General features: G+C 43.5%; 1 protein-coding gene across 2 annotated transcripts in view; it reads right to left on the minus strand.

Annotated features, from left to right (window-relative positions):
• Window positions 1–27,454, minus strand: part of plxna2 (plexin A2) — a 164,696-nt gene that overhangs the window by 131,450 nt on the left and 5,792 nt on the right. For both annotated transcript variants that reach the window (XM_051425086.1, XM_051425087.1), the window contains exons 2-3: window positions 7,885–9,218; window positions 3,302–3,484 (exon numbers count right to left, since the gene is read on the minus strand). In XM_051425086.1, the coding sequence (XP_051281046.1) occupies window positions 3,302–3,484; window positions 7,885–9,218 (1,517 nt within the window). The remainder of the gene's footprint in view (window positions 1–3,301; window positions 3,485–7,884; window positions 9,219–27,454) is intronic.

The raw sequence follows: 27,454 nt of genomic DNA on the forward strand, positions 1-27,454 counted from the left end.
ACTAAAGGTGTAGTTTTGGCCCTGTTTGGTCCTGATTGCAACTGGTTTCAGAGTAGTTAGAAAAAAGGCCTGGGATATCGATTGCCCCCTAGCAGCTTTCTGCTGAGGTGAACATCTGCTGCCCTCCACAATCAATCACTGCCGCCAGGGGTGCCACCCAGAAGTCTACAACCAGTTTCTGAAATCCTCATGCCACTCAGGCTAAACATTTATCACATAACTCTTGGATGATAGTATTAGGTTTCACTCTAGGATGTGAATGAGAAATCTCCACCTTCACGAAATATAGATTGGGTGGATTGATCCTATATTGCACAGTAAAATGTAAGCACTTCACACCCTGTACACATGATGATAGCGTGTGAGTGCTAATATACTGTATGAGGCTCACAAATGTAGTGCTATTGTTTCCACTATATATGCATTCCCCTCACCTTCGTGTCTGCTTACTCCCCTACCCTCTTAACCCCCCTTCCTCAATCAATCCCCTGCAAAAGCCGGCCACAGGCAGTGGTATCCGCCAACACTATCCCTCCTGCTTTGCCATGCTCCAGCAAAGCCCAGGAAACAGCAGCATATACAGGAGTTGGTCTGCAGGGAGAGTGAGAGGGTGGTGTGGGGGGGGGGGGAGCGGAATTGAATGGGGAAGCGGGAGATGGAGGGCAGGGAGGGGGGATTCTTTGGGAAGGGAGCCAATCCAATTACAGGCAGCGGTGCAGCCCTGGTTTCTTTGGCGGCACTAAATTCACATTTCAACGGTCTCTTCCTCCCTCCCCCAGTACCTTTCTCGTTCTCCTTCGATCTCTGCCTCTTCCTGCTACTCTTCTTCTTATTTTTTCTCATCATGGCTCACACTCACACCCCCTAACCGTGCAGCCACACACACACACACACACCACACCCCTCCCTTTCCCCATCTGTCTGTCTCTCTTGGTTGCATGAACAAGGTAAAGGTATAGAACTGTATCACCAGCATAGCATCTTGTCACCCTATAGCTGTGTCATGCTCGGATCCGAAGGAAGCCTGCAGCATTCCCATATGTGTCTTATACAACTATGTAGGAGTTTATCAGGCTTCTGCAGAGGAGCTGCAGCCAGGGCTCATCAGGTCACCCTATCCCTCTGCCCTGCCTGTGACACCCCGAGGGAGTGAATGGATAACACTCTCAATGTAAACCCATGCATATTTCAGATACACTGAAACCCAGGCAGACAACGTAACAATGAAAATGCGCAAAGTAGTCCTCTTCCTACCACTACTGTCATGCAGCATTATTGAGTATTCATTGCCTATAACAAAAATAATGCTTTCTTTTTCCACACTGGTGTTGACTGCTACAGTAGGTAGGCTAATTGTGGTCATTCTCTCTTTCATGCACATTAGGTGGAGAGTCAGCGCTTGTTGAATCATATGCCTGCATGCAAATCACGACTGGTCCTTGTCCAATAACGTACCTTCATGCAAATATTTTGCACAGTGTTGGCAGATCCTAATCAGATGATTTCAAACAAATTAGGTTCAGACCAAGTGTATAGAACAGAGGTGAAAACTCCTTGCTGAGAAAAATATGAAATGTTTCATTACCCTTAACATTGATGACTGCTTTCTCTCACACTTTCAAAATAGCTAATGTTGATGGCTAGTGTTCATGCCACCCTTTTCCAACTTCTATCATAAAGTGAACTTGCTGCATTTTCTCATCTTGGCAACCCCATGGTGAGAGGATGATAACTAATTAGGATGACAACAAATGAGATGATTGCTAATGTGTTGTTCTGTTGGTGCAAGTGGTATTACTACCCTATTATGTTGTCATGTGGATCAGTCTCTGTGGTTGTGTTCTACAAGGTTTCCTGTCTGGCCACTAGACTGAGTTGCCCATTCTCTAGGTACCCTTCTCATATTTTGGTTAATTCCTCCCCCATGTTAGCGTTACTGTGGTTACAGTCATGCCCCTCTGAAGAGCGAGCCTAAGTACACAGCAGCACGCAAGGCTATTTTGCATGGATTGAAGGCAGGCGGCAGCTACAGACAAGAGTATGGAAGGAAGCGGGGAGATAAATACAATATGCAAGCGCCAGCAACACAGTAGGGAAAACACTCTTTTCTGTCTCATCTAATTTAACCAAGTAGAAAAAGGTGCTAAATTATTAAACAGCTCAAGCAGGGGATTACACTGAATGAATATTCTCTCCACCATAGCCTGATTGGTGTATTGATTTAATTATGAATACATGAAGACCAAAATAACCCAGGCCAGCACCATTTGTGTTACATTGCCAGGCTTGAAATAACAAAGACCTTGCCAAAAGTGGTATCAAATTGGTTTTAGCAACTCTCTCTTTCTTTTCAATACCTTCCACTGAGCTTCATGCAGCTGTTAGTAGGGGGAGGGACGACTATATGAGCCAGTTATGGCCCTGTGACACACTCCTGCTGTCATTCAAAAAGGAACCCCCCACGCGCTAAAGATCCAAGTGAATACTGACAAATCCTTCAACCAGCTGTCTAAATGTAGTCTAGAAAGAACCATCAGTATGCAAGACAAACAACTGTTATGACACAATGCACACACAAATACATATTATCTACATTCAAATACATCATTATCATTTCAACATTCGACATATAGTCTAAGAATCAGCTGTATGGGGTGATGTCAGAGCTAAAACAGTGCAACAGCTGCTCTAAATTAATCTGCAAAATATACACACTTCTGATTGACAATCTCACTCCTCATGTGATCCAAACCCAAAGCATAGCACTTACTTTCCTCACTATTCAATCCTGTCAAAGAGAAGTCTCATCTAATACCTGGTTTCCTGTGGCCAGGGTGCAAAATCTATCATTATTAACCAGCCAGCAGCCCTTAACCCTCTACGGCATTTGTATTCTCCAACCAAGACTAGGAGGTTTAGTGCATGGGCCTGCTCTCTCTTTTGCCTCTCAGTGGGCCACAGGCAGAAAGGTGCCTATTAAAATTAATGGGCCAGTGCAGGTTATTCAACACTGCGGCAATGGAGCTCACTTAACAAGGAACTGGTAATGACCACTACAGTAAGCTAGCCATCGCCATTACCCTTCTCCGACACTGTGACAGCACGCATTAAATATTAAGGAGATAAGTTTCCCTGTGACCATGATCCATCTGCACGGAAATAGGACCACTTCACAGTGTCTGTGCCCTGTGGACCACTGGACAGTCTGAGTCCTTATGTATCACAGTGATAAAGTGAGAAGAAATCTCCAACAACAGGCCTTTAACTGCTGGGTAGGAAGAAGAAAGGAGTTGGTACTCACCTTCTTTAGACGTCCACTCTTGGTGCCCACAAAGGCTACACAGTAACCATTGTAGACATAGGAGGTTACAGAAGTCATGCGATCCCGAGTCTCTGTGTAGAGAGTGTGACCAGTCACCAGCTGAGAACCACCAAGTGGCTGGTTGATGTCCAGACCACAGAAAGAGTCGTCAATGGGCACCGGCTACAGACAGAGAAAAAAACAAAAGTTAAAGAATGAATAATAATAAAAAACGGAAACTGAAATACAGAAAAGCAAATGTGTCACATTAAACATAGAAACCTATGACATGAAATGTACTGTATGAGGGGGATCGGCAAAAATACCTCAGAGGAGAGAGTGGAGAGGCTGAGACGTCACACAGAGTATTATAAAAGAAGATGGCTCAGTAAGGAGGAAAGATGAAGGTGACAGAGTGAGACAGAGGCAGAGAGCGATGGTCAAAGTTGTGGAAACAGTGGCAGTGTCAGAGAGTGAAATGAGGGGGTGAGAGAGGTGAGCCTGAGAGAGAGAAGGAGGTCAGAGCGAGGTGGAGGTGTGCGAGTGAGTCTCCCAGCCAGACAAACGTTTGCCTTTCTGTTCCACTTGGCAGACATGTTTCAGCTTCGCCTGACTGAGCTCCACCTTGCTCTCACTGTGGCTCATTACCCTGGCCTATCATCACACCTCTGCAGGAAGACACATACTGCATGATAACTATGTGCACTGGCAAACACACTGCGTGATGACTGTGCTACCCTGAAATATGCACGTTAGCAAAGAGGCTGCAATGAACTGTATTTACCTATTCATTAGAAAAGAATCACTACCATAAAGTCTCATCAAGTTTGACTTCAGTTTTTAGGAAACTTTGAGTGCGATGATGCTATATGTATCTTACAAGAATTCCATTCGATAGTTCTTCTCAAACAAGATAGAAGGAGGTGGTGACTGAGGAGCGAGACAGTGGTCTTTCTGGTTGTGAATCAGGTCAGCTGAGACAGTGTGAGTGGCAGTGGCCTCAAAGTGCCACGTGGAGTAAGTGAGATGGCCAGGCTGAGCCCTAGCACTCCTCCCATGTACAGTATATAACCTATAGTTTCTTGCTCACAAACACTATCTTATTCTCCCTCTGAATATATATCCCCCTCTCTTCAACTCCAACTCATTAATTCTCTTTCTGTCACTATATCTATTTCTTGTCTGTCTCCTCTCTGTCTCGGTCTTCGTCCCTGTCAGAATGTTATAAGCAGACTATGTTGAATGACATTTCCCACTTTGGGAGGCAGCTCAGCCTCTCACTACACACCACGGCTGTAAAACCTTTCAGTACTACGCAGATTTTCATGAGCAGAGTAAAAGCAATAATGCTGACAGGGAATAATCGCCTCCACTCTTATAGTCACGCCCCCCACTTTATGGCATTTCCTTTTATTTCCTTTACCCAAAATAGCACAGAGTGCTAAGGGGTACTCCACTGCAGTATTTGAATTAGAACAAAAATCAGGTAAGTTGACATTATTTTTTTCTCTTATGGTTATAAAATCAAATGTACTATATATAACTGCTTAATGCTTGTTTTAAACATATGCTGATTAGACATGGACACACAGAATGAATCAGATGGGGACTCTAGCAGCTATCTTGAGAAACAGCCGTAAGTTCCAGACTTTGGCTTATCAATAGCTACTTCCTCAAATGCATGCAGCTATTCCACATATGGTCTGTTGGGCTCCAGAGCATTTGGTTCTGATTATATCTAGATTGTTTAGATGATGTACGCTTAGCAGACTTGGCAGCCAAGCCAAATCCCCCTGGACTCCATGTAGTTGAGATTTCTTTTGCACCTTGTTGCAGATTTTTTGTTTTGTTTTGCCCTGCCTGCCTTATCACAAATCTCACAAGCAGTGAAGAAATGTAGATTTGCCACGTCTTAGTCTGTTTCAAATGATATAATTTACATTAGTTATCTTTAGCAGAGCTTTGTAGAGACAAAAATAGACTCTAACCCTGTGTGATTAATCCTTATCGAATAACTCACAATACAGTATAATATTTCATCTCGGATGAAAAACAGTTACCCTGGTCTGCTTCAACATAATCTTGTTAAACAATGACATAAATTGTTCCATTTGGTGTGGAATTTGAATTTGAATGAATAAGATGTGGCAGGATATCTGCTCTCAGATTTTCCCTCCCAGGGTATATCGGTATTATCAATACTAGCTCCCCTTTGCTCTGACGAGTGGTTAATTAGTCGGTGGGGCATGAGAAAAAAGAAAGACAGGATGATAGTGTTAGTCGGAGAGAGAGAGACACACACACACACACACACAGACGGTCTGATACAGAAAGAACCCCATCATGGCTCTCCTCCTTGGGAGTGACTACAGAGATGGTGTGAATCTCCAGATGGCAGAAGGCTGGACGGCTGGGTGATAAATCTTTGATTGGCTGCTGTATCTGAATCCACTGGCTCTGCCTCAGTTCCATTCCCAGCCTTAGCCTTGGCCTGAATGTAAGCGTACACACACTGAAATGTCTGCAAGAAGGGAATGCGAGCCGTGGGTATAATTAAGGTTCTTTGCTTTGAGTTCACTGGCTACCTGCTGGTAGCAATGGACCAGAGGAAAGGCACTGGGACAGCATGTGTAATTTACTTAGAAACCAAGCGAGGTACTGTTAACAGTTAACAAAAAATACAGTCTCTCGGGTTGGTCTAGCCTTGTTTCACCTCATATTTTGACATGAGGTCTCCAAAATACCGCACATAGAGATTAAGAAAAACAAGATGTGAAACATGTGTGCACATTAAAGCAGCCACACTGCTTGAGTTGGGGATTTAACAGCAAGCAAACAATGTTAGCAGGGATGACATATCCGGTTGTTAAATGTAATTTGTATAGGCTTTAAGAGTTCCTCATCCATTGACATCTATCTGCATAATCCATATTATACTATGGATTTATTGGCTGCTCAATGAGCACAAGGACATGGTCTTAAGGACTGTATTTTACATCGTCTTATCTCTGTGGCTACACACACAAAGCTTGTGTATCCTTGGTGTATAATGTGAAAGGAGAGCAGAATGTTATTGGCAGTGCATGCCTAGAGAATAGAGTGGGAGGTGCTGCTTTGCAGGTAACGGCTGGCACCCTTTGGAGCACACTGAGATGACTGGGGATTCGTCTGAGGAAGCCGGAAAAAGGTTCTAATTTGAGCTCACACAGACAGAAAGCCTCCCAACCTCAGGATTGTCACCGCTATATACCACCATTTCTTCTTCTTCCGCCTACTCTCCTCTCCTTCCAATCTCGCCTTCCGCCTTCTCACTGGAGCTAATAAAACCCAACAGCACTAGTTTGAGATAATGTCTCCCTCCTCCTGACAATCACCTCTGACATTGTGCTAATGGGGAATTTACTGATTTTAATAAGAGTGGTCAATTGAGTGACCTGGGGGATTAGCAACAAAGGAAGCTGATCAGTGGCTCTCCTCATTGTGAGTATAGGGATATCATTAAATCCTAAAAACACATTAAGACCTACGGCATAGCTCCATCACACACACATATGTACACTTAGCATTCACAGACCTTTCCTACATACATGCAGACATACAGCACTCATACATATAAACACGCACTGTAACTGACTAGTGATACACTTAGCTAGTCTTAATTCTTAATATTCTTAAATTCCTATTAGCAATTACAGAATGAAAGCACAAAGGACTGCAGCCTCCTGGGAATGAGGGAAAATCAAGAAACTTAATTCTACTTGACAACATGTAGCAGATACATGGCCTTGTATTATAGCATAATTAGGGATTTAAGAAGGAATAGTCTGGTGTGTGATCTATGCTAGCATCAGAAGCAGAGTAACTTAAGCGACACAACACCCCCAACTACTTTTTCTCGCCGTAGAAAGAGAGTGTGTTTATTTCTATTCTGCTCAAGGAGAATATTGTCACTGATGGTTGCCAAGAAAAATAACTCATCCCTACTTTATGAACATATCTAACACTGAAATATACTTGAAAGTGTGAGAACCATTCTACGCAAGGCAGAAAAAAGCGTTTCCTTGTCATTGCTGTTTGTTTTAATTACAGTATACGCCCTTAAAACATTGAACGCTGTGGTTTCTAGGCTCATTGAGAAGCTTTGGTCATTCCCTTACTGTTTATCTTATTTTAAGGAAGGAAACAAGATGTAGAGTTTGCTGGACCATTGTAGTCTTTTGACTATTAAAATTAACAAAAGATTAAATATTATTTTCTCTCTCGATTAGTTGAGGGCTGATTACAACGCATAGTGAATACAAACGGTCTACTGCAAATCAGTGAGATCCTGCTTAACCTTAAAGTATATACAGATGTGCAAGAACAAACTGTGTAAATAACAATTTACATTTACCTATAAGATTATAGGTAAATTATTATGTGCAATAGCAGAAATGTCATCACATTGTCACTACATGGAAAAGGCATATCGGTATTTTGGTCATGATTATTTCCAAACTGTAAATGAGTACTAAGTTCATACTGTATGTCCAGTACATCTGAGTATGTGTTAATGTCTGTGTATGTCTATTACGGTAACTTACTGCTTTGGTGCACTGCACATCCTTCCCAAGCAGCCAGTTGAGCTCTAGGTTTCCTTCTCCCTGGTAGCAGGACTGCAGGCGCTCCTTGATTCGTGCATTGATGTCTCGGATGGTGAACACGCAGAGTGCTGAGTCATCTGGCGGACGATGAAACTGCTTCTGGCCCTTGGAGAAGATGGTGAAAAGCACATCATCTTGGGCGCTGATGTTGAGCGAGGCAGCGAGAACACGGCCTGGCTTGCCGAGGTAGGCAGCCTGCAGTAGCCGGTATTCAACACCATTCTTCACACAGCCAACAGGGAGAGAGACGTAGGAGTGAAACTTGCGATCATCTTTGCAGAGGCGGACAATGCGAGAAGTGTAGAAGAGGTCACTGGTGGATCCGCTTGATGACATGCTGTTCTCTGGTGTCTCAGGCTGGACAGTCAGGAAGTAAACAAAGCTACCACTGGCAAATCCGTAAACATAGTAGATGTCAAAGTGGGAGACCAGTGCCAGCGTGTCTGATGGTATCTTGATGAGAGAGGACACAAAGTCAGTGTGCAATTCATAGTCAAGCATAGCAGAAGATTCAGGGTCACGGGGCAGCTTTCGACTCGAGATGGTAGGAAAGTAGTCCTGTTTTCCATCCACTGCTGTGCCAATAAATAGGGTGCCATCCTGGCCCTGTGAAGGCACAATGACCCCATACATGGTCCCAGTCTGGTTGACACTTGAGAGGTAGTGCTCTTTCTTGTGGGAGGGCTCCACTAAGATAAAGAGGTCATCCAATCTGAGGAGTTTACAGACACCCTGGTAGAGACTGCCACAGGCCAGCAACCGATTTTGGGAATAATCAATGAGGAGAAGCTTGTTGACATTGTTGGTAGAGACAAGGGGCTCTGAACAGGGCTGGACAATCAGAGGAGGGTAGCAGGCCTTGTTGTCATCCTCTGGGCCTGTATCATGTGAAACAAGGAGGGTCAGGTTGCCTGACAGCTTGTACACACGGTTGACTGCTCCAATGTACAATGCTCCTGTAGTTTGGTGAACGGTCAGGTGGTTGAAGACCCAGTCCCGACGTTCGGGGTGAAAACTAGCAAATGTCTGCCCACTGCACAAGGCAGGCATTGCTATAAGCCAAAAGCCTAGCAGAGTAGCTGTAGCTCCTACTTTAGGGTCAGGTGATAAAGTCCTGCGTGTAGCCCGCCGGCCCTCCATGTTTAAAGGGCCTGCGAGGAAACTGCAGAGGAAGGAGAGAGAATGGATGAGGGGAAGAAGGGAGGAAACCTTCGCCTTTTGGTTGTTGAAGGCTAACTTGCAGGTCAAATATCCGCAAGGGTCTTCACATGTTTCTGGAAAAGAAAACAAGAAAGAGAAAATAGGTTAGATATCACAGTATGACTCACATGATGAAACACATATGATCAAATGGAAAATGCTCTTCATTAGAAATGTTGTTGCTTGAAAGGGTCAGAGTTCATCCTCAGCATGGCGATGAGTTATAAAGAAGAGGAGTGAAGGCTTAAATAGACAATAGGAGGAAACCATTATGGTGCACATTCCAAAGGAGTTGCTGGACACGGCAGGACAATGCAGGAAAGAGAGGCAGGTTACAGCAACGGAAATTAGCCTGACCTGACTCATACTACTGCTGCTGCAGTCCCCCACTCAGCGTGTGGTTTCTAAGAACAAAACGCAGACATTGCCCACAGACTCACATTTCACATAAAGGCTTGGAAACTTGGCACTGACTCACCAGACTTTTTGATAATTTCTTTTAAAACTTTAAAACTTTGGTCTTGAAAATTGAAACTCTATTTCATTGAGAACATATCTAATTGGGGCTCCTGGATAGCTCACCTGGTAGAGCTGGTGCCCCATGTACCGAGGTGAGTCTTTAGTGCAGTGGCTATGGGTTCGACTCCTTCCTGCGACCTTTGCTGCGTGTTATTCCCTCTCTCTTTCTCTTCCCCCTTTCCTGTCACTATCAATTAACCCACCCATAAAAGAGCATATCTAATTTACATACAATTACAATAGCATATTATAAAATGAGGCATTCATTTTGCTAGTCAGCTTTAAAACAAAGCAAAACGTAATAAGCCAACAATAAATGCCATACTAGATATGAAATAAGCACACAGCTGAAATTCCTGTGCTCTTTTCCTTTAAAATATCAGCCTCTTCATTTAATTTCTACATTCACCCCCTCCCTCACATTTTTTCTCTGACTACAATCCATCAAACAACATCCCTATCTTTTGTCCCCTTTCCATATCTATCTGTAAAAACATACATCAAGCAAAGTCTGCAATTTATGCAACCATGCTCAGCCTGGGTTGTAGAGATCTCTCTGTGTGCCATAAACCAAGAGACGGAGCTCTGTGCAGTCTGTCCCCAGGAGTTAATTATCTCGTCCATTGGAAAGGAAGGCCTGGATCTTATTACTGGAACAAAGTGAGAACAAATTGGGAGCCACTTCCACACATCCCTCCCCTTGCTCTCTGTTCTTTAAGGGGCCTGTTTTACAGAATCTGGATCTATTAAATATTATTTTCTAAATGTTGCTTTTGTTTTTTATTCTTTTATTCTATTCATCTCCTGCTGACATGATCAGATTGTAGAGGGATTAATCACTGGCGGCACAACAATCATCTTTAAATTAATCAGATACCGTATTAGATCTGTACTCAGCTCCCTAACAAAACCACCAGCCAACAGAATATACAGTATGTATGTGTATGTGTGTGTGTGTGTGTGTGTGTGTGTGTGTGTGTGTGTGTGTGTGTGTGTACCTCATTCCCCCAGTATTATCAGTGTACTCTATCAGAACCAAGCAGTGTGAGGGGCTAACAAGTGGAGACAATGGCAGTGCATCCCAAAATCAAGTATGATTAGGCGTAGCGATCCAACAAGGGTAATTACTGTGGAGCTGGAGGAGGTAAGCTGGGGAGCGACATGGGGACGCCAGGGGCTTGAACGTGTCAGAGACGGCCCTACATCGTTTGTCACGCTCCAGATTTGCATTTCCAGCAGTGAGGGCACAGAGAATCAAGGGTGAAAGATGTGGCTGGAATAATCAACGACTGCGCTTGAATTAACAAGCGCTTGCAACTGAAGATAGTAAAGGAGCGTTATATGGAGAGATACTGCATATCAAGGCTACTACAGCGACTGTGTTCAAGGCAGGTTTGATTTGCAGAGCCGATTTGGGATTCCCTCTGAACCATGACTGCCCTTTCAAAGACCTCATTCCAAATCTGGTAATGGCCATCTTGGGGTCCCTCCCCTCCCCCTGTGATCAACGGGTACGCTACTCAGCTCAGACTTAAATATAGACCCTTAGGGAGTGTATTGATCCATGTGTCCATAAACACAGGTCCTAAGGCCCAGTCAAGCTGTTCTTGGCGTGTGTGCAGGCAGAGGTGTGGGAGGTGCTCTGTCCCAGAAGCACTTTATTAGCATGGTCATAAAAGTGCCATTGCCTCTAAAAAATCAGCGAGAGCCAGACCCCCACCCTCACTTTCAGCTGCCTGTGTGCTGCCATGCTCCTTTGTTTGAGTTTGTACATGCTAGATGTGCAAAGTGGATCCCTTTGGTGGTATAATCAGCCTCCTGCTGAGCCAGCTTTTTGCTTGAGCCCGGCAGCCTTTTTGCCCTTTAGAGCTTTTGCTACACCCCCACCCCTTAATCGTATATGTGTATACAACATTTACTCCCATCCATCTTTTCTTCTTCGCTTTTTTTATTTCTCTCTTCTTCCCCAGTCGTTGGTAGGAATATATGCATTACTCCCTCATGTTGTGGCAACAGCTGCAGAGGCAGAGAAAGAGAAAGAGAGTGACTGAATGGTGTAAATAAAAGGCTCCACAAAGGTTATCCATTCATATTGCTTTCGGTAACAGAGGGAATGAAGTCTTTGTTTAAGTTGATTGCATGACCACCTCTTTGTTGCACTTGACAGAGACTTCTCTGTACTATGCAGCTGAGGAGTAGACTTGAAAAGAGTAAGAACAACACCGGATCACCCCTTGTGCTCTTTAGTTCAAAGCCATGTCTTTCTTTTGTTTATGAGGAGTCAGAATTACCGAGAAGGAAATTAACATATAAATGCAACCAGGAATGATTCATACTTAAACATAGTTACCTACTGACCTAGAAAAAGAAGAGGGCATGACTGCGTTGGTAGTGAATAGAATTATGGGTGAAGTAGAAGGCAGACAGCATTTTCAGCTTTTAATTGCAAACATAAGTCAGCAGTTTGACTATTTGCAATATCAGCAATTTTGTTTTACACACAGTGAACAGTTGTCTGTGTGTTTCAGACAACACCAAATACAAAAAGTCCTGGTTCTGAAATAAGTTCAGTTAGTTGATGCATCACAATTGTGGTGAGAAAGACAGATGGACTGTCTGGCATGATGACAAATTGTCAAAAGCTTCAGTGTGTTACATCATATAAGAATATAAAATGCCAAAATACTCTCATATCAAGGTCATTGTCAGTAGATTTCCATTTTAACACTCATCTGACAGTGTCATCTCTTTGGCAGACATGGAAGGCAAAAAAGAAGAGCATCAAGTCAAGAGAGACAGAAAAGCACTCGTATACCAAATGTTTTTTGCAAAACTTTCCATTCATAATGAATAGTCAGGCACACAAAACACTGTGTTGGCACACTCAGCCAGGCTGCTTCTGAGTGCTTGTTAAACAAACTGGTCCCACTGGCTGCCTGTGCTCCATCACTGTGGCTGGTTGTGGGTCCCTGTGCTGAAATGCTGGTGATTTCCCCAGCCACTGGGCAAGATGCAGTGGCCGTGCCAACTGTGGTCGAAGGGAGCTGCATTGTGGCCGATTATTCCATGAAAAGATGCTAAAGAGCCTCAGAAAGAATAGGCAAGGCAAGACATGAGAAAATGTGAGATGATAAGCTATGCAAACCATCACTGAGGGTTGTGGACACAACAGCCTGAGGGCAGTTCAGCAGCCAGCAAACTGAATCAGGAGAGAAAAGGCTTCAGGAAGTGGCCTCTGGAGAAGGAGCAGCTCTAAACCTCTGATAGCCTGGAATAGGCAGCAGGTCTTCTGCTTTTGTGCCTTTTTTAATTTTTGTTTGCTTTTTTGTCCCCACATGCTAAGCTTCTTAACAATGTAGCCAAATTTGCTTGATCTCCTAAATTCATATTTACAGCAATTGTATTGCAAAAGATAAAGAACATAAACCAAAATCCGTTTACGGTGCTAAATCCATTGTTGTTGGATAGGAAAAGGAAATGGAAGATTTTAATTTCATGCCTTGGATTAATGTGTTATTCCCTGAATGATTAATGTAAAGCGTGAAATCTTAATGCTTAAGTAAAAGTGATACGCTACAAATTAAAGAGACAACTTGGAACAAAAATCAACAAACCAGCTAGTCAAGAAAAGTAATAGGTTTAAAAACGCTAAACATTTTGGTCATTGCATGGTAAGCTTTTTTCAGTTGATGTAGCCCCTTGCAAAGTAAAAACAGAAAGTTTAATCTTCCCTAAAGGAATATCTTCTTCTATAGGAGCCTATAAAAAAGCGATTAGCAGCAGAGGTTAGTCCATTACTCTTCTCTCTTTGCTGCTATCAAGAGCAAAGATAATGAGAGGACTCGCTGGCTTCTTGAGTTGTTGAGTTATATTTATACATTCTTTTGTCTCAATAGGAAATGGATTTCTCTGCTCCAGTGCCAGCTCTATCCGTCAGCTTCCAAGAAAACTCAACATATCTTTGCGGCATCCATCCATACTTCCAGCCTCCACAAGGAAATGACACAGTAGCAAAGGGATAACACCCTCAGAAACCACAAGACCTCCGCTAACTGATTTCATTTCACTCTGTCTGGTTTCCTGTGCTTTGTTGGAGGGGAGTCATTTAGTTATTTAGGCCTAATGTTTCCTTCTGTGAATTCAAAATTCCATCACATGATGGACCTTAATACTAAATAGGAAACAGATGTGACATCACTGTCACCAAGACTTGCTCATAACGTCAGAGCAGTGCAAACACTGCTGTTACTAATTTAAAGCCATCACTGCACACATTTTTTAACATGGGCTTTTATAAACCGTTTTGTTTTTGTTTATCTTTAGACATGATATGTGCATGGCTCAAAGCTAAGGCTAAAAGAGTTGTATTTTAGTGGTGCATAGTAAATGAATGCGCACTTGTCCACGATTAAGCATGTGCTCTAAGGGCACTCTAACAGAGCACTTTACATTCAGTGTTTAATAGTACTATCTTTGTTAGTGACCCATATCAGTGCACTTTCTCATGACCATCTGAGTTTAGAGGCCTGCAGTGAGGCCTTCAATTGCTTTTCACTGAATTGCACCCATTGAAAGCAGTCACAGCACTTCATCCCGTCTCAGTCTCTCAAGAGTTATTTACTCCAATGAATGCATATAAAAGATTATTAAAACTCACCCCCCACACATTTTGAGATGTTCCACAAGAAAAAAGCATGTCATCATGACACAGGAATAATCGAGTCTCAGCATAGCTGCTTATCCCTGAATGCAAACAAGGGCACGTGCATCTAATCTTTCCCTTTAACCCTGTCTCTGCAGAGCCCCCCTCCTGCTTCACACACTTCAAACTCTGTTTGAGCAAACACACGCTGGTATTACGGCTAAAACGTATGACATCCACTGAGAGAGATTACAATGTCATTGTTATTCTAATGATTTTTGTTTCCCCTCCCACAGCCGCCACCTCCTCCAAACACATTCAGTCTTATGCGATTGTACAAGCACAGACATGCACGTATCCACACTCACAATCAAAGACATGTGCACATATAAACAGACGCACACAGACACACATCCAGCATAGACGTACATAAATTACCCCACTCTCAATCCTTGTTTCTGCTGACACAACTAACCGCCCTGTGTACTTTTCCTATTAAATTGGAGGTTGAATCCTGAGGTGTGATCTTCTCAGGCAGTCCCACTACCAGTAGCGATGTGGTGTACGCCACATTGCTGTCTGTCATCCTGTGAAAGCAGCTTTCTATTAGGAGGCATTTCCATAAATCTAAATTGTAAAAGGCCTCAGCGAGAAGAGGGATTCCTCGTCGGGAGAAGAAAACAAACAGAGCGGGATGCCACAAGAGGCCACAGGATCAGATATCTAACTCTCAGCTCACATACAAATTGGAACTGAATCAAGCTCTTTGATTGACACCATACAGATTTATCAAATCGGAGGGCCTATTCCTGAAGCCCATGCCGCACAATCCTGTCACTTTGAGAGTCAATATAATGCTATAATGAAAGCCATATGTGGAGGAATGCATGAAAGGCAAAGTACCTATGGCGTGTTTCAGTGTTGGTGAATTTAAAAATGCGTCATGTCGATATGAATTATTGAAGACAGGAGACACAGACACACAGCACTCAAGATCCTGAACACCTGTAAAATCTGAGTCTTTTTCAATCCAAAGGAATTTTAATTTAAATTTTAAATCCTTGCTGAGAATATGAGGCGTTCATTATGTGGCAATAGCTACAATAACTGGTAATTTATATGGAGGGGAGTGAGTAAGGCATAAAATGAATGAAATTAAATTCTAGGCAGTTTAGTAAAGCCACTAATTTTAACTGTAAACAAACTTCAAAATGGCACTTGCATGATACATTACTCATCTCATTTAATTTCTCATATCTGAGGCTACTTCTTTCTGGCCAAATCTTATGGCACATTTAAGAGTTGTTGAAGCAGACAAATGGACTTGGCGAACTGAAGAACTTGGCTGGTGCACCAGGTAGCAGGTGCAAAGGACAGCCAGAGGGGCATTGGTCTGACTGAGCAGGCAATTGCGCGTCCTGTGTGGAGTAGACTGGAATGAAATGAATGAATGGCTCAGTTCGTCTGGCCTTGCTGCAATCAGATTACATAAACTCCAGGTCATTAATGTGCTGCAGAGTTGAACATAAACAGAGAGGGCTAGCCATGGTGAGGGCAGCCTAGCCAAGGAGATACAGATGACATTAACCCAAAAAAGGGCAGGCCACAGCACGACCTGTGTGTGTGTGCATGTGTGTGTGTGTGTGTGTGTGTGTGTGTGTGTGTGTGTGTGTGTGTGCATGCGAGCACCAGAGTGTTGATGTATTTGCTTTCTTTATCAACAGACCCCTCCACGCAGAGGTGTTATCTGCCTGCTGCTGAACTCTGCTAAACAAAGCATGGACTCTGACCTTTGGTGTGCGGTTGCCCAATCAGAATAAGGCACCGATGGACTGAACCTTCTGTCAAATAATCATGCCAAATCCACAGTCAAGCACCACCAAAAGTACTCGTTCCATAGAGTGTGAGTAAAACATTGCAAGTTCACAGAGGCGGACGAATGAAGACGATTACATGAAAAAAAATGGCTTCCATTTCAGTAGCCACATACATCCCCGACGCATTCACTCACTCCCCTGCTTCATCATTTGTCTCACCGGGACCAGAGTCACGCTGGAGCACGGCTCAGTGGCCCAGTCGACTACTGCTGGTTGGACTGAAAGAAGGGAGAAGGATAGGGAGGCAAGAGGAAAAGGGGAAGGCGAACAATAAATTACAGCAAGAGAGAAACTGAGATAAGGGGACAGAAACAGTGAATGATGGTGATGTGAAAGTGAACGAGAAGGACAAAACAGCATTCCCCAGTTTGAGTGTGTGAGAGAGATAGAGAGATGAAAGAAAAAGAGGGAGAGCAGGGCAGACAGAGGAAAAGAGGAAGGAAGGAAGGAGAGGGAGCCATGCAGCCATTACTCCAGCTGGGTAACAAGCCATTACAGCCACAGCAGCAGCCACAACTCCACAAGTTGGCACGGTATGTCCACTATTATCTGGAGCAAATTTACACAGCCTGGCTGGCACACTTGAGAGTGGGGGGAGGGGTCCGGTCAATGAACGAGAGGAATGAGGAGAAGCAGAGACATGTCGAGAAAAAGGAGGAGGAACAAACATCTAGATAGTATTATTATTTTGGTCTAAATGTATACTGTATCTACTCATTACACAATGAGACCTGTTATTTCCCTCAGTAGACACCAGCCAAAATCTGGAATGGTTATGTAAGAGTTTCTGGGGAGAGGAAAAAAATATGGGAATTCTGTCAGTCAAAGTAATCCCTTCAATTTCTCCTGCTACTGTTTCATCTAAGGACTGTATGATATAGCCTGGTCTCGCTCTGTAATCACACGCTGGCTGAGAGGATGAGGCTACTCCGGGTTGGCTAACACCCAGGCACTGAAAAACGCAGCAGGAAACACACTCTTCTACTGAGCTCTCCCATCAGAAACAAGGTAAAAGATCATTGTGGATTGCTACCAGGCTTAGAGGGGATAGGCTTTCCAGGTGAGGAAGTATATGGTGTGGTGTTCCAAGTATGATGAGATACAATACCCATGGACCAGGGATGTGATTTAACAGTGACAATGGGAATTATGATGTAATACAGATATGTAACCATGAACACTTGCTGGGCCAGCTGCAACTCTGTCCATACTAAAAATCAATTATCTGTCAATGCAATTAACATGACAGCAGAGTATGCGCAATCTCTATTCCCCCACCGCTCTGAATCCTGGAACAGCTTAGCTGGCAGAGCGCATAGCCCTGGCACGGAAAGAAAAAAAAATTGTTAAAGCCCAGTTTCACGTCTTTTGATAAAGCAGGAGTCAGTCATTTGTTCATCTCAGCTGTCATGTGATTGTCTGATGATATCTGCAGCTGCAGTTAATGTGTGTGTCTGTGTACACAAGTTGCTGTCTCCCTGCCTGTGTCAGTGTGCATGTGGCCGATTTAATTCCTCACGCTCATCCAGAACAGCAGACAGTTTTCTCTGGAACTCTCTCCGCCGGGTTAATGATGTTTACAGCTAGCCACGCTCCTTCACTGACATTTTGACAAACACAGCACGACTGCATAAACAAACACTCGGCTTCCAGTCGTGACAGGTTTCCCGCTGTCACACAGGAGGCTTGGAAATATGGTTGTCACCAGGTCTACGAGTTGTTCTTCCAGTCCAAGCTCCAGTGCAAGTTTGTAGTCCACTCACAATCCCAGTCTGTTTAGGGTTAGCAGTAGCTCCAGACATGCACACTCAGCAAGCTTATCTCACACTCATGACTGTGACTTATTGCTATGGAAGCACTTGTGAGGAGTTAAACCGCCTAACCCCAATGACCCGCTCTTCTTCCCTCCAGACTGAGTGCAAGAGTATAAACATCTTGCCTTGTCCTCACATTGTCTGTTGCTCTGTCTTCTCACCAAACTCAATTAAGGGTCAAAGAAGGCCAGACATTGGAGTTTGACCAAAGCCAGATGGCCTGTGTGAAATAATAGCACAGATAAGATTTTTCATGTGAAAAAGTGAAGAAAGAACTGACTGTTTGTGATGTCTGTCTCTGTTCACAGTAGCAACGTTAACGACACTTGAAAACCTGAGGCCTGAACTTTATATGAAGATATAAATAGTATAACAAGCATTTCTCTCATAACATCAGGTAAATAATCCTGACATTTCTAAAGTAACAGTAAATTCCAGTTAATGTACAGAACAAATAGTACATTGTTTATTCCGTAAACTTTTAGAGGAGGAAGGAAACATTCATTCATTGTGTTCCAGACCTGCTGTGTAGTGGGGCCTGCCTCTCAGATACACTATCTGAGGACCATTAAGGGCTATTTTCAAGCCCTTTCTGCTCAGGCACATATAACAGATGCATTACCACACAGTTGCAAAGGGCTGAGCCTTTCTCCTGCTCTCTCAGTCTGTTTCTCTCTCTACCTCAGCCTGGTAGAGGCCCCTCTAATTTCATCAGAGGTGATAAAACACTACAAAATCAAGTCTGCGGCTAGTTACTTAGCCCAATCTCCCTTTGGATGAGAGGCAATAACAGCATGTGGTGAGGAAATTGGGTGCTTACTCACACAGAAGGATACATGCCTAGCAAGCAGAATGTACTGTTTTCTGTGAAGACTGCCCACCACAAAACAGAACAATGGTACTCATCTCTCTCTCTGTGTATACAGCAGTTATTTTAACAGGCAGCAAGGGGTTGAAAAGAGCCCATATGTGCCACTGTTGTAGAATTGTAAGTGGCCAACAACGAATAATTATCTAGAAAATCTTCACTTTTAAATAAATATACATGTATTAAAGAATTCGGTAGGTTCACTGACCAGAATATAATGTATTTGTTATATGTTATCTAAAAGAACAATTCATGGGTAATAGGGCAATCACCTCAACACAGAATAGCATAGACTGGTTTGGGACGCTTTCTGAAAATAATTCTACAAATGGTCTAGCACATAGCGAAACAAAGTTACAAAACTGCTGCCACAGACTCGCTCAGAGAAAAGCTTACAGCACATTTGTATGCAAGCCCAACTAGGACTTGCAATGAATATGAATAATAAAACAGTAGTGAGCGCTGCAGTAAGCATTAGCTCTGCCTTGCGCATGCTGGCTGTATAAAAATCCACCTGATCATCCTCTGGAGTGCAGCAGCCGCTGCCAGGTCATGCCAGGACAGGACAGAATAGGATGGGACAGAGCTCAGACAGCAAGCTGGCTGACTGACTGACTTGCTAGATCAGTGCTGAAGCGCACATGCATGCCTTCCGGCCTGTTCCGTGTGAACCCCGTACAGGATGCAGTGTTGGCTGGGATACGGTGGAAAAACAGCACTGGCTGGTTTCCTGTGAGCCAGTGTCCTGAGAATCTAACAGCCATATCACCACAGCAAACACCTTTCTATCAACACACTAGTGTGAAGTTTTCGGAAGATAGTTATAGACTTTGCCAAACATATCAGATTCTTATTTAATTACACAAGCACACTGTGCTACCGAATTGTAATACTTCACAAGCACAAAATAATTTGACAAGGCTGCACTAAAGTGGCCAACATTTTTCTCCTTATAAAAAAATAGAGGGGACGTTTTTGAAACTCAGCAAAAATAAGTAGAAAGGCTACTGTTCACAGCAGTGACATATAGCATGTGTCCTGGAGTACAGGCATGCACAAAATACTGTGAAGCATATTTATTACACATGTGGCACAACTGCACTGCACCTGCTTATAGTAGGATGGGTGAGCAGTGGGGAGGTGGGAGGTGGAGGGAAGGAATGTCATGGTGACCTAGAAGGTCTATGATGAAAAATAGTGTGTTGGCAATGCATGGCATTATTCACTATAGCTGTGAAGGTTGAGTATTGTACTGTATAATACGCAAGAGATGGAGGCAGCGTTTGTATGAGCATTATCGTCCAGCAGTGTGATGAAGCACGGAGAACAGCAAAGGATCAGAAGGGGAAGAGGTAGAATACTATACTCATTATGTTCAAAGTCACAGGGACAGGGGGGCAGGAGAAATGGCCCTCTTGGGGTTATATTTTGTGGCCTTAAACACACAGAAAAACCTTGGTCACCACAGAAAATTACTTTCCTAGTGTGCCATTTTCTTGCTCCCATCTCCCTTAACGCTCCTTCTTTTCCTCCAGTCATTACACCTACAGTAGCTCTGGGCTGGAGCTCTGCCCTTCTTGGTGAAGAAAAGTCAAGCAGCCTGAAATGAGGGGACAGAGGCAAGTGTGGCGATGATGTACAATGCTTATACTATGCAAGACTCCTGGCTGTCAGAGCCGCTCTGAGTCTGTCAGAGCTGTATGAAGAGCTACAACAGCCCGTCCACTACATCAGTGAACCTGGGAATAAGTGCTTCACACTCATTTTCACAGGCCAGGGGCTCCTGAATCTGTCCCCTGCTCTGCTATTGATATCACACGGAGATAGTCAGGCCATCCATACAATATAGACAGACACTAGAGAGCATCTTTTATATGTGGCCGCTGAGCCTCATACAACTGTCCGTCAGTATTCTTCTTGTACTACATCTTGATATAGGCACCCAGCGGAGAGGCCTGGATATCTGGAAAGCATGTCATAGATGTAATCACACAGTTGCGTGCGCATAAGCGTGTCTTAAGGGAAAAAAAACATTGACATTCATAGCAGGAATTGTCTACATGAAGCTCTAGTGTGAAATGGACTGTAATTCTTACAATGCTTTGACTGCACATCATGTAAAATGTTAGGCAAGAGAAGTACATGTATAGAGCTTAAGTGTAACAGCTCTCAAGTGGAGTATCCTGCATTGCCTTAGTCACCAGATCACATTTACAAGCTCAGCCTCTCTCTGAATGCAGCAGTTGCTTTCTGAGCATTAAGTTTGATCAAAGACTAATCTCTGCTAGTAAGATGATTAAAATTAGCATCTGTTTCATTGTTAAAGAAGCGAGGCTGGGACCAGATCCCACAGTGCAAAAGAGAGAGAGAGAGACAAAAAGACAGACAGCCAAAAAGAAAGAGGCGAGAGAAAGAGCAATAAAAAGGGGAGAGCGGGAAAAGAGCAATATCAAGAGAAAAAAGAGAGCAATAAAGAACATGAACAGACAGAGTAATAATAACTGAAAATAAATCAAAGAAAAGAGCATTCCCGTGCTCGGTCAGTATGACCAATGCCAAACCCAGGCGATCTGAATTCCTTTCTGGCGGCTTTTACCTCACATTAACTTTTTCCTTAGACCGCACACATAGATGATGAAGCGGAGGGAGAGACGCTGTGGCTTGACTGCTTTAAAAGCGATCATACTCGGCCACGGGTTTAGTGAAGCAGTAAAATGAGGCTTCGGCAAGCAAGCCGGCCCCTCTCAATCCAATTGAGAGATGTAACTGAAACCTCTCGATGATAAGTATGCTGTGGCAGAGGATATGATGAAATTGATGCCCATGTTAGAGTCAGCATAAACACAGCAGTGGGCAGCCTGAGTATTTCCTTCTATCACCACATTCTGTCATTTCTTAGTTTGGGGAGTTGGGGGCAAAACACGGGGTAGGGTACTTGGCAGTCACCCTTTTAGCCAAACAAAACAGCCCTGCTGCTGCCGCTCCCCATAAACTGCATCAGCAGTAGGCAAAACATATAATCATACTCCAGCAAAAAACTGCAATAACAGGAAAGAGAAAAACGATAAAATCGACTATTTGCTACCCTCGAGAAAATGTAACGAAGGGGAAAAAAAGCCCCATTCAGCATTTCATCAGTAACATAAATAGGAGCAGCTGGGGCAGACTAACATGCTGAAGTGGGCTAATTAGGACACTTGGTGGTTGGTTCGCTGCTGTTTCAGTCTGGCTGGGACTGACTAAGAGTCAATGAGAGCGTTTTCCCATTAGTCTGGAGTATTATACTTGCACACACACCTAGATCATCCAAAAGCCTATAACGCACATCCTGTGAGATTGCTGAAGCAGGGCTAGTTAGTCAGCTATTCCCCAAGCTTTCTGCTTTCCTTAACTAACCCCTATTCAAATGGTGGCACTTAGTTATACCTCTGGCTGGCACACACAGCGCCCTTGACTTCTATGAAAACAGTTTTGCCTTCCTGTTCCGTCCCTCCCTTCCAGCTTCCTCTCCTCTTCCTGTCTGACTCAATGTCACGAGTAAGAAACCCAGACCTCCCTCTTTCTTCCTCTGCTTTGTACCAGAGGCTGGTCATGCTGGATTTCAGTGCATTCTTACAGCCAACGCTCTAAGTGCTACTGAGAGTGACCCTTGAACTTGATCAGTCATAAAGGTCAACGTATGTGCCTGCAGGAGCAATATTCCAGTTTTTATTTTGCAGGTTTTCACTTTGTGTCTTTCTTTTTAAAGGTTGGTCATATGCATCCAATATAATATCTTATCATCACCCCGATCATCTAAATGCTATCTCACTAAAATAAATTATATCCCTCAAGTACAGAGAAATCTTGTGGATGACACATCGTAGTGTTGCTCAGTGTTTCAGTTAAATTAAGTCATACATCTAGGCTACTAATGCACTTTAGATAGTGCCGTTATTCTGCAGCTAATTCCTCTCCATTTCTTTTCATTTAAAGACTTCCCAGTAAAGACCTTTTATTGCCAAATGTTACAAGCAGCTCGGATATCGCATTATGTTAGAAACAGATTCCTTTTGTGGCTCTGGTAGTGTTATAAAGGAACTGCTCAAAAATAATGTAACAATGAGTCCCGCAGGAAAATCATTCTGGCTGTACTTCTGTCTACATATTCTGTTTTCTTTTCTTTCCTTTCTCTGATTGGTTTGCGTCAAAGAGTAGTGTACAAAGAGAGGTGGGGTTGTTTACCTTGACACAAAGCTACTGTACATGTTCAGCGCCTCAGGGAACCAGGCAGGCAGACACACAGAATTTCAGCTTTTCAGACCTTAAGCCATTGAAGGTCTACTAATGCTTTGTACGACACAAGCCATGAACACTGTAGCCTTGGCAAAATAAACAAAGGCAAGGTGTCCTTTATCAGACTTGTCAATGTCTGCACACATTGGAATCCATGAAGGATTTACGCTGCGGTGAGAATAAGTGTGCACGTGCACTCAAATAAGTAAGAATGTGCTTATGTGTACATAGTCAACACCGAGACGTTGCCCAGCAGCCCCTCCCTGTTTTAATACATGATTTTCAGATTTTTACTTTTTGTCTGAGGATGCACAGCAGAATGCGGGCTAAGGTCCCAAACGCAGGTGAATGTGAAAATGTGCTGACATTTCCCAGCATCTAAGCCACATGCCAGTCCCCTCTGGCATCCCTCCAGCCAGCTCACTCCCCCTGTTTCTCACTCTTACACCCCCCATATAAACAGGGGAGAATGAGGAGAGGAAGCAGAAGAAAGGGAGGGGATGACACTGTATGCTGTTAATCACCAGCTTTGGAAAAAACAGAGACGAAACCATTTACTGTACCCCTCAAAAAGAAAAGACTAACTGAAATGAATGTTTAATTGTGCTGATCAAACACTCCTCTTCAGCGATATGTGAAATTTGTTTGTGAATAAAAACATTCATTAGGGAAGTTGAAACCCCACAAAAGCAAATTGTTTATATTCAACATTATGTTCACAAAAAAGAATGCCTGAAACATTGTGCATGCTTTGTAATAAAATGCAAATTCACCTCACCTATTCACCCCTGTCAGGTTGAACATGTTCTCTGCGAAATGTGGGGGAGGGCTTGCGGCAGCAGAGGCAATGAGGCTTGTGCAAAGTACTTAACAGTAAACATTGTACCTACAAGCTCAGAGATGCCTTTTGCAATAATAAAAAATCTTTTTAATTCCCAGCTTTACTCTTGTTCTCTCGAGATGAATAAGGAAATAAAGGTGTGTCTGGTAGAATCGGGGCTGTAGCAGCAGTAACATGTCAAATATCTTTTGAATGCACCCTCTGTGTGGATCAGCTGGTTAACAGCATTAGCTCCCATAGTGTAAATCCCTAACTGTTGCAGATTAAGACAAGAAAGGATGCTCAATCATTGCTTTCAAGTACAAACCTGCCCAGTCCCATGCCTTTCCCCCTCTCTCCACTCACTTCCCTCCCTTCTTCTACCTCGGCCTCCCTTAGGCAGGCAAATGTTTCAGAGCAGTCATATTTAATCAACATCTTCACGGACAACACAAGGATTTCAAGTCCTCTGCTGCAAAAGCCTTGGCTGTCACACTCTGAATAATTGTCTTAGATACCCTGATTCATTCTCCTTAAACGCTACAAAAGAGACAATGCTTCTGACCTACATTGCGACTGATTTGCGAAGATGTAGTGATTTTTGATAATGTGTTTTGCACGGTGTGATAACACATTGTATCACTTACTCTACGTTAATAATTTTCCTGTCTATCTAATGCAGGTTACAAGAAGATGCTGCTGTCATGTTTCACATTTCATTGGTTATGACAGAGGCAGAATAATGTGTCTGCCTGGGCGAGCTCCCGCTGTTCCACTGAGTACATGCAGTGTTTCCCTTTGATAGCAAGGGGCACTAGGAAGTAAAAGTAGTGAAACAACAACATCTAACTTCCTCTCTGATATATTCATCTTGATAATGTTTGGCTGGCAGGAACAAATACCAGTCATTCAGCAAGCACACTGTTACAGTAGCTCAATTTAGTTTGTGCCGCATGATTCACAATGACCAGTTTGTTGATATCATTTGATAAGACGGGCTCCCAGAAATGCTTAGAGGGGAAAACAGGATTTATTGTTCCCACACATTCCACAAAGCCCTATGCTTATGGTGTACAAAGCTATAATCTTAAAGGTCGCCCCGGGGTCAAAATCAACAACAAAAGCAATTACATTCATAAAGTGTTATTAACGGTTTTGCCCGGAGCGTGCAGGAGAGCAGCTACACATCCTCACAGACTTTGTGTGGGCTCTATGACAAGCTGACTCCCTTTTTAAGTACCTTTCATCCCTTTTCTCCCACTGGCTTCAGTATGTGGATCAGAGTCATGTATTCATGCATAAACATAACTGTTATCCCAAGGGAGAATTCATTTCCCCTGGCCTGGACACTATAAATCACCTTGGGCCAAAGTAAAGAGTCTGGAGTTGCGGGCTGGCGGCAGTAGCTTTAGACATAACTTTTTTCATAATACATCCAAGATCCTTCCTTCCTAGCTACCGACAAAGCATTCAAGTTTAAATAATATGGACCTTCAATGTTTTTAAGTCATATATGTAGTTTTGCAAGGAGCAGTCGACTCATTCAGTGTAAATCATTTTTTTGCCTTACACTTCTATCAATATTGCAGAGAAATAAGACCCCACAGTGGGCCACATCTTATGTTTTGAAGTTGTGAGAGTTTCAAGGTCTTTCATCATCAATTTAGCACAATTTACTTTGGTCTACAGCTGTGGAAAAAGTTAATCAAGAGGATTGTGTGTGTGTGTGTGTGTGTGTGTGTGTGTGTGTGTGTGTGTGTGTGTGTGTGTGTGTGTGTGTGTGTGTGCGAGAAAAGAAAACAAGATAGAAGAAGAAGGGGGATGACTTTTTCCAGAAAGGTTTTCTGTTTGCTATCTCACTCAGGAATGAATTTGGAAGGCCACGTTTCCCTTTTTCTTTTCTTCTTTTCTCCTCTCTGCTAAGGGCTGAGGATGAGTCAAGGGTAGTGCCTCATGCTGAGAAGAGCTATCCACCCAGATAAGACCATGCCTCACTGCAAAATAGTTACAATGAAGAGAGCATAGGTGCAGGTATCTACTTGTCACTGGGCCTTGGAGCAACACATGGGAATTTGAGTGTTGTGTTGCCTACAGCTCCATAGGAAGAAAATTCAATACAATAAGCATAGAGAATTCAATTAATGTAAATACAGCAACCTGCTGGATTTTACAATTCTTGGGCAAATACTAGCATGTGTCAATCTTGTAAGAAAATTACACGCTGCTTTGAAATGGCTGAGAGAGCTAATGGCCATAATGGGCCCTTTTGAGTTAAAAGTGGTCCTAGTTGTAATTGGACGACAGTATATAAAGTAGAGGGCTGTTGGTTGGGCTCCCCTATGACACATGAGCAGACTAGACAAGCAATGTCTGCACCCCTTTTCCTGCAGTAACCATGGCGACAGTGGCAGGCAGGGGCATCCTCATCACCAGGGGGCAGTGTGGGCAGCGCAACATGCTGTTGCCCTTACTGCCTACCCTGGTGGCTCATCTTCCACACACACACACACACACACACACACACACACACACACACACACACACACACACAGGCACACAAAAGACACATGTGTCATGCAGTCAAACAAACATAAATTAAAATAGACACAAACACACGCAGCCAAGCACAAATTATACACACACACACACTGTCATCTGCTTCTGACAGCTGCCCCTTGGCGTCCAACACAAGCCCCCCCCCACTCTGCCTCTCTCTCCCGCTCCTTTTTGTTGCTCACTTATTGTCAAGTTTCCACCAAACAAAAACACACATCCTCCCATGACACCAGCTAATTGATTATTGATGGTGCCCAGCTAAACTGACTTATATTCAAAAGGATGTGAAAAGAGAAAATGGTTGGGACAATGCATTCAGAGCCTTTCATGAAAATGAAGTAAGTCAAGGCATTTGTATGTAAAGCTTGAGGTCTTTCTTCCCCCCTCTTTTTGTTGTTGTTGCTTTCATAAGCTCCTCAGGCTGCACTGGCCATCCTTGGGATCAGTTCGAGGGCTAAGGCGACTGATGGGAAGCAATGTAGATTGTGTCCTGGAAAACAAACTACCAGCCCGACAGTGTTTGGAGAAAAAAAAATCATAACAGCCCTCATGGCTCACTGGGGTGACAGTCTGACTTCCAACCGGTGTGAAGATCAGTAACAAACAAACAGCCAGACTTGTTATTCTGCGGGTCCCTGTGCCAGGATTGCTGCCCTTATCGCTGGCATCGCGTAATTTTGTTACACGTGGTAAAATATAGGATGGCTTGTGACAGCAGAGATCAGATAAAGAGTGAGAGCGCCTGGGCAGGGGAATGTGGAGATGGGGCTGAATGCCTAAACAGGCTGTTGTGTGAGGGGGAGAGACTGATGATTGTGGCAGGCAGATTGAGGCACTAAAGAATGGTAGAGGCGAGGGATCCTGTCCCATGGAAATGTGTCATGAAGGCAGTTCCATTAACATCTTAATAAAGGCTTCCCAGGCCCTGGAGAGCCCTCG

Source organism: Dicentrarchus labrax, unplaced genomic scaffold (assembly GCF_905237075.1).
Source record: "Dicentrarchus labrax unplaced genomic scaffold, dlabrax2021, whole genome shotgun sequence".
NCBI classification, from domain to species: domain Eukaryota; kingdom Metazoa; phylum Chordata; class Actinopteri; family Moronidae; genus Dicentrarchus; species Dicentrarchus labrax.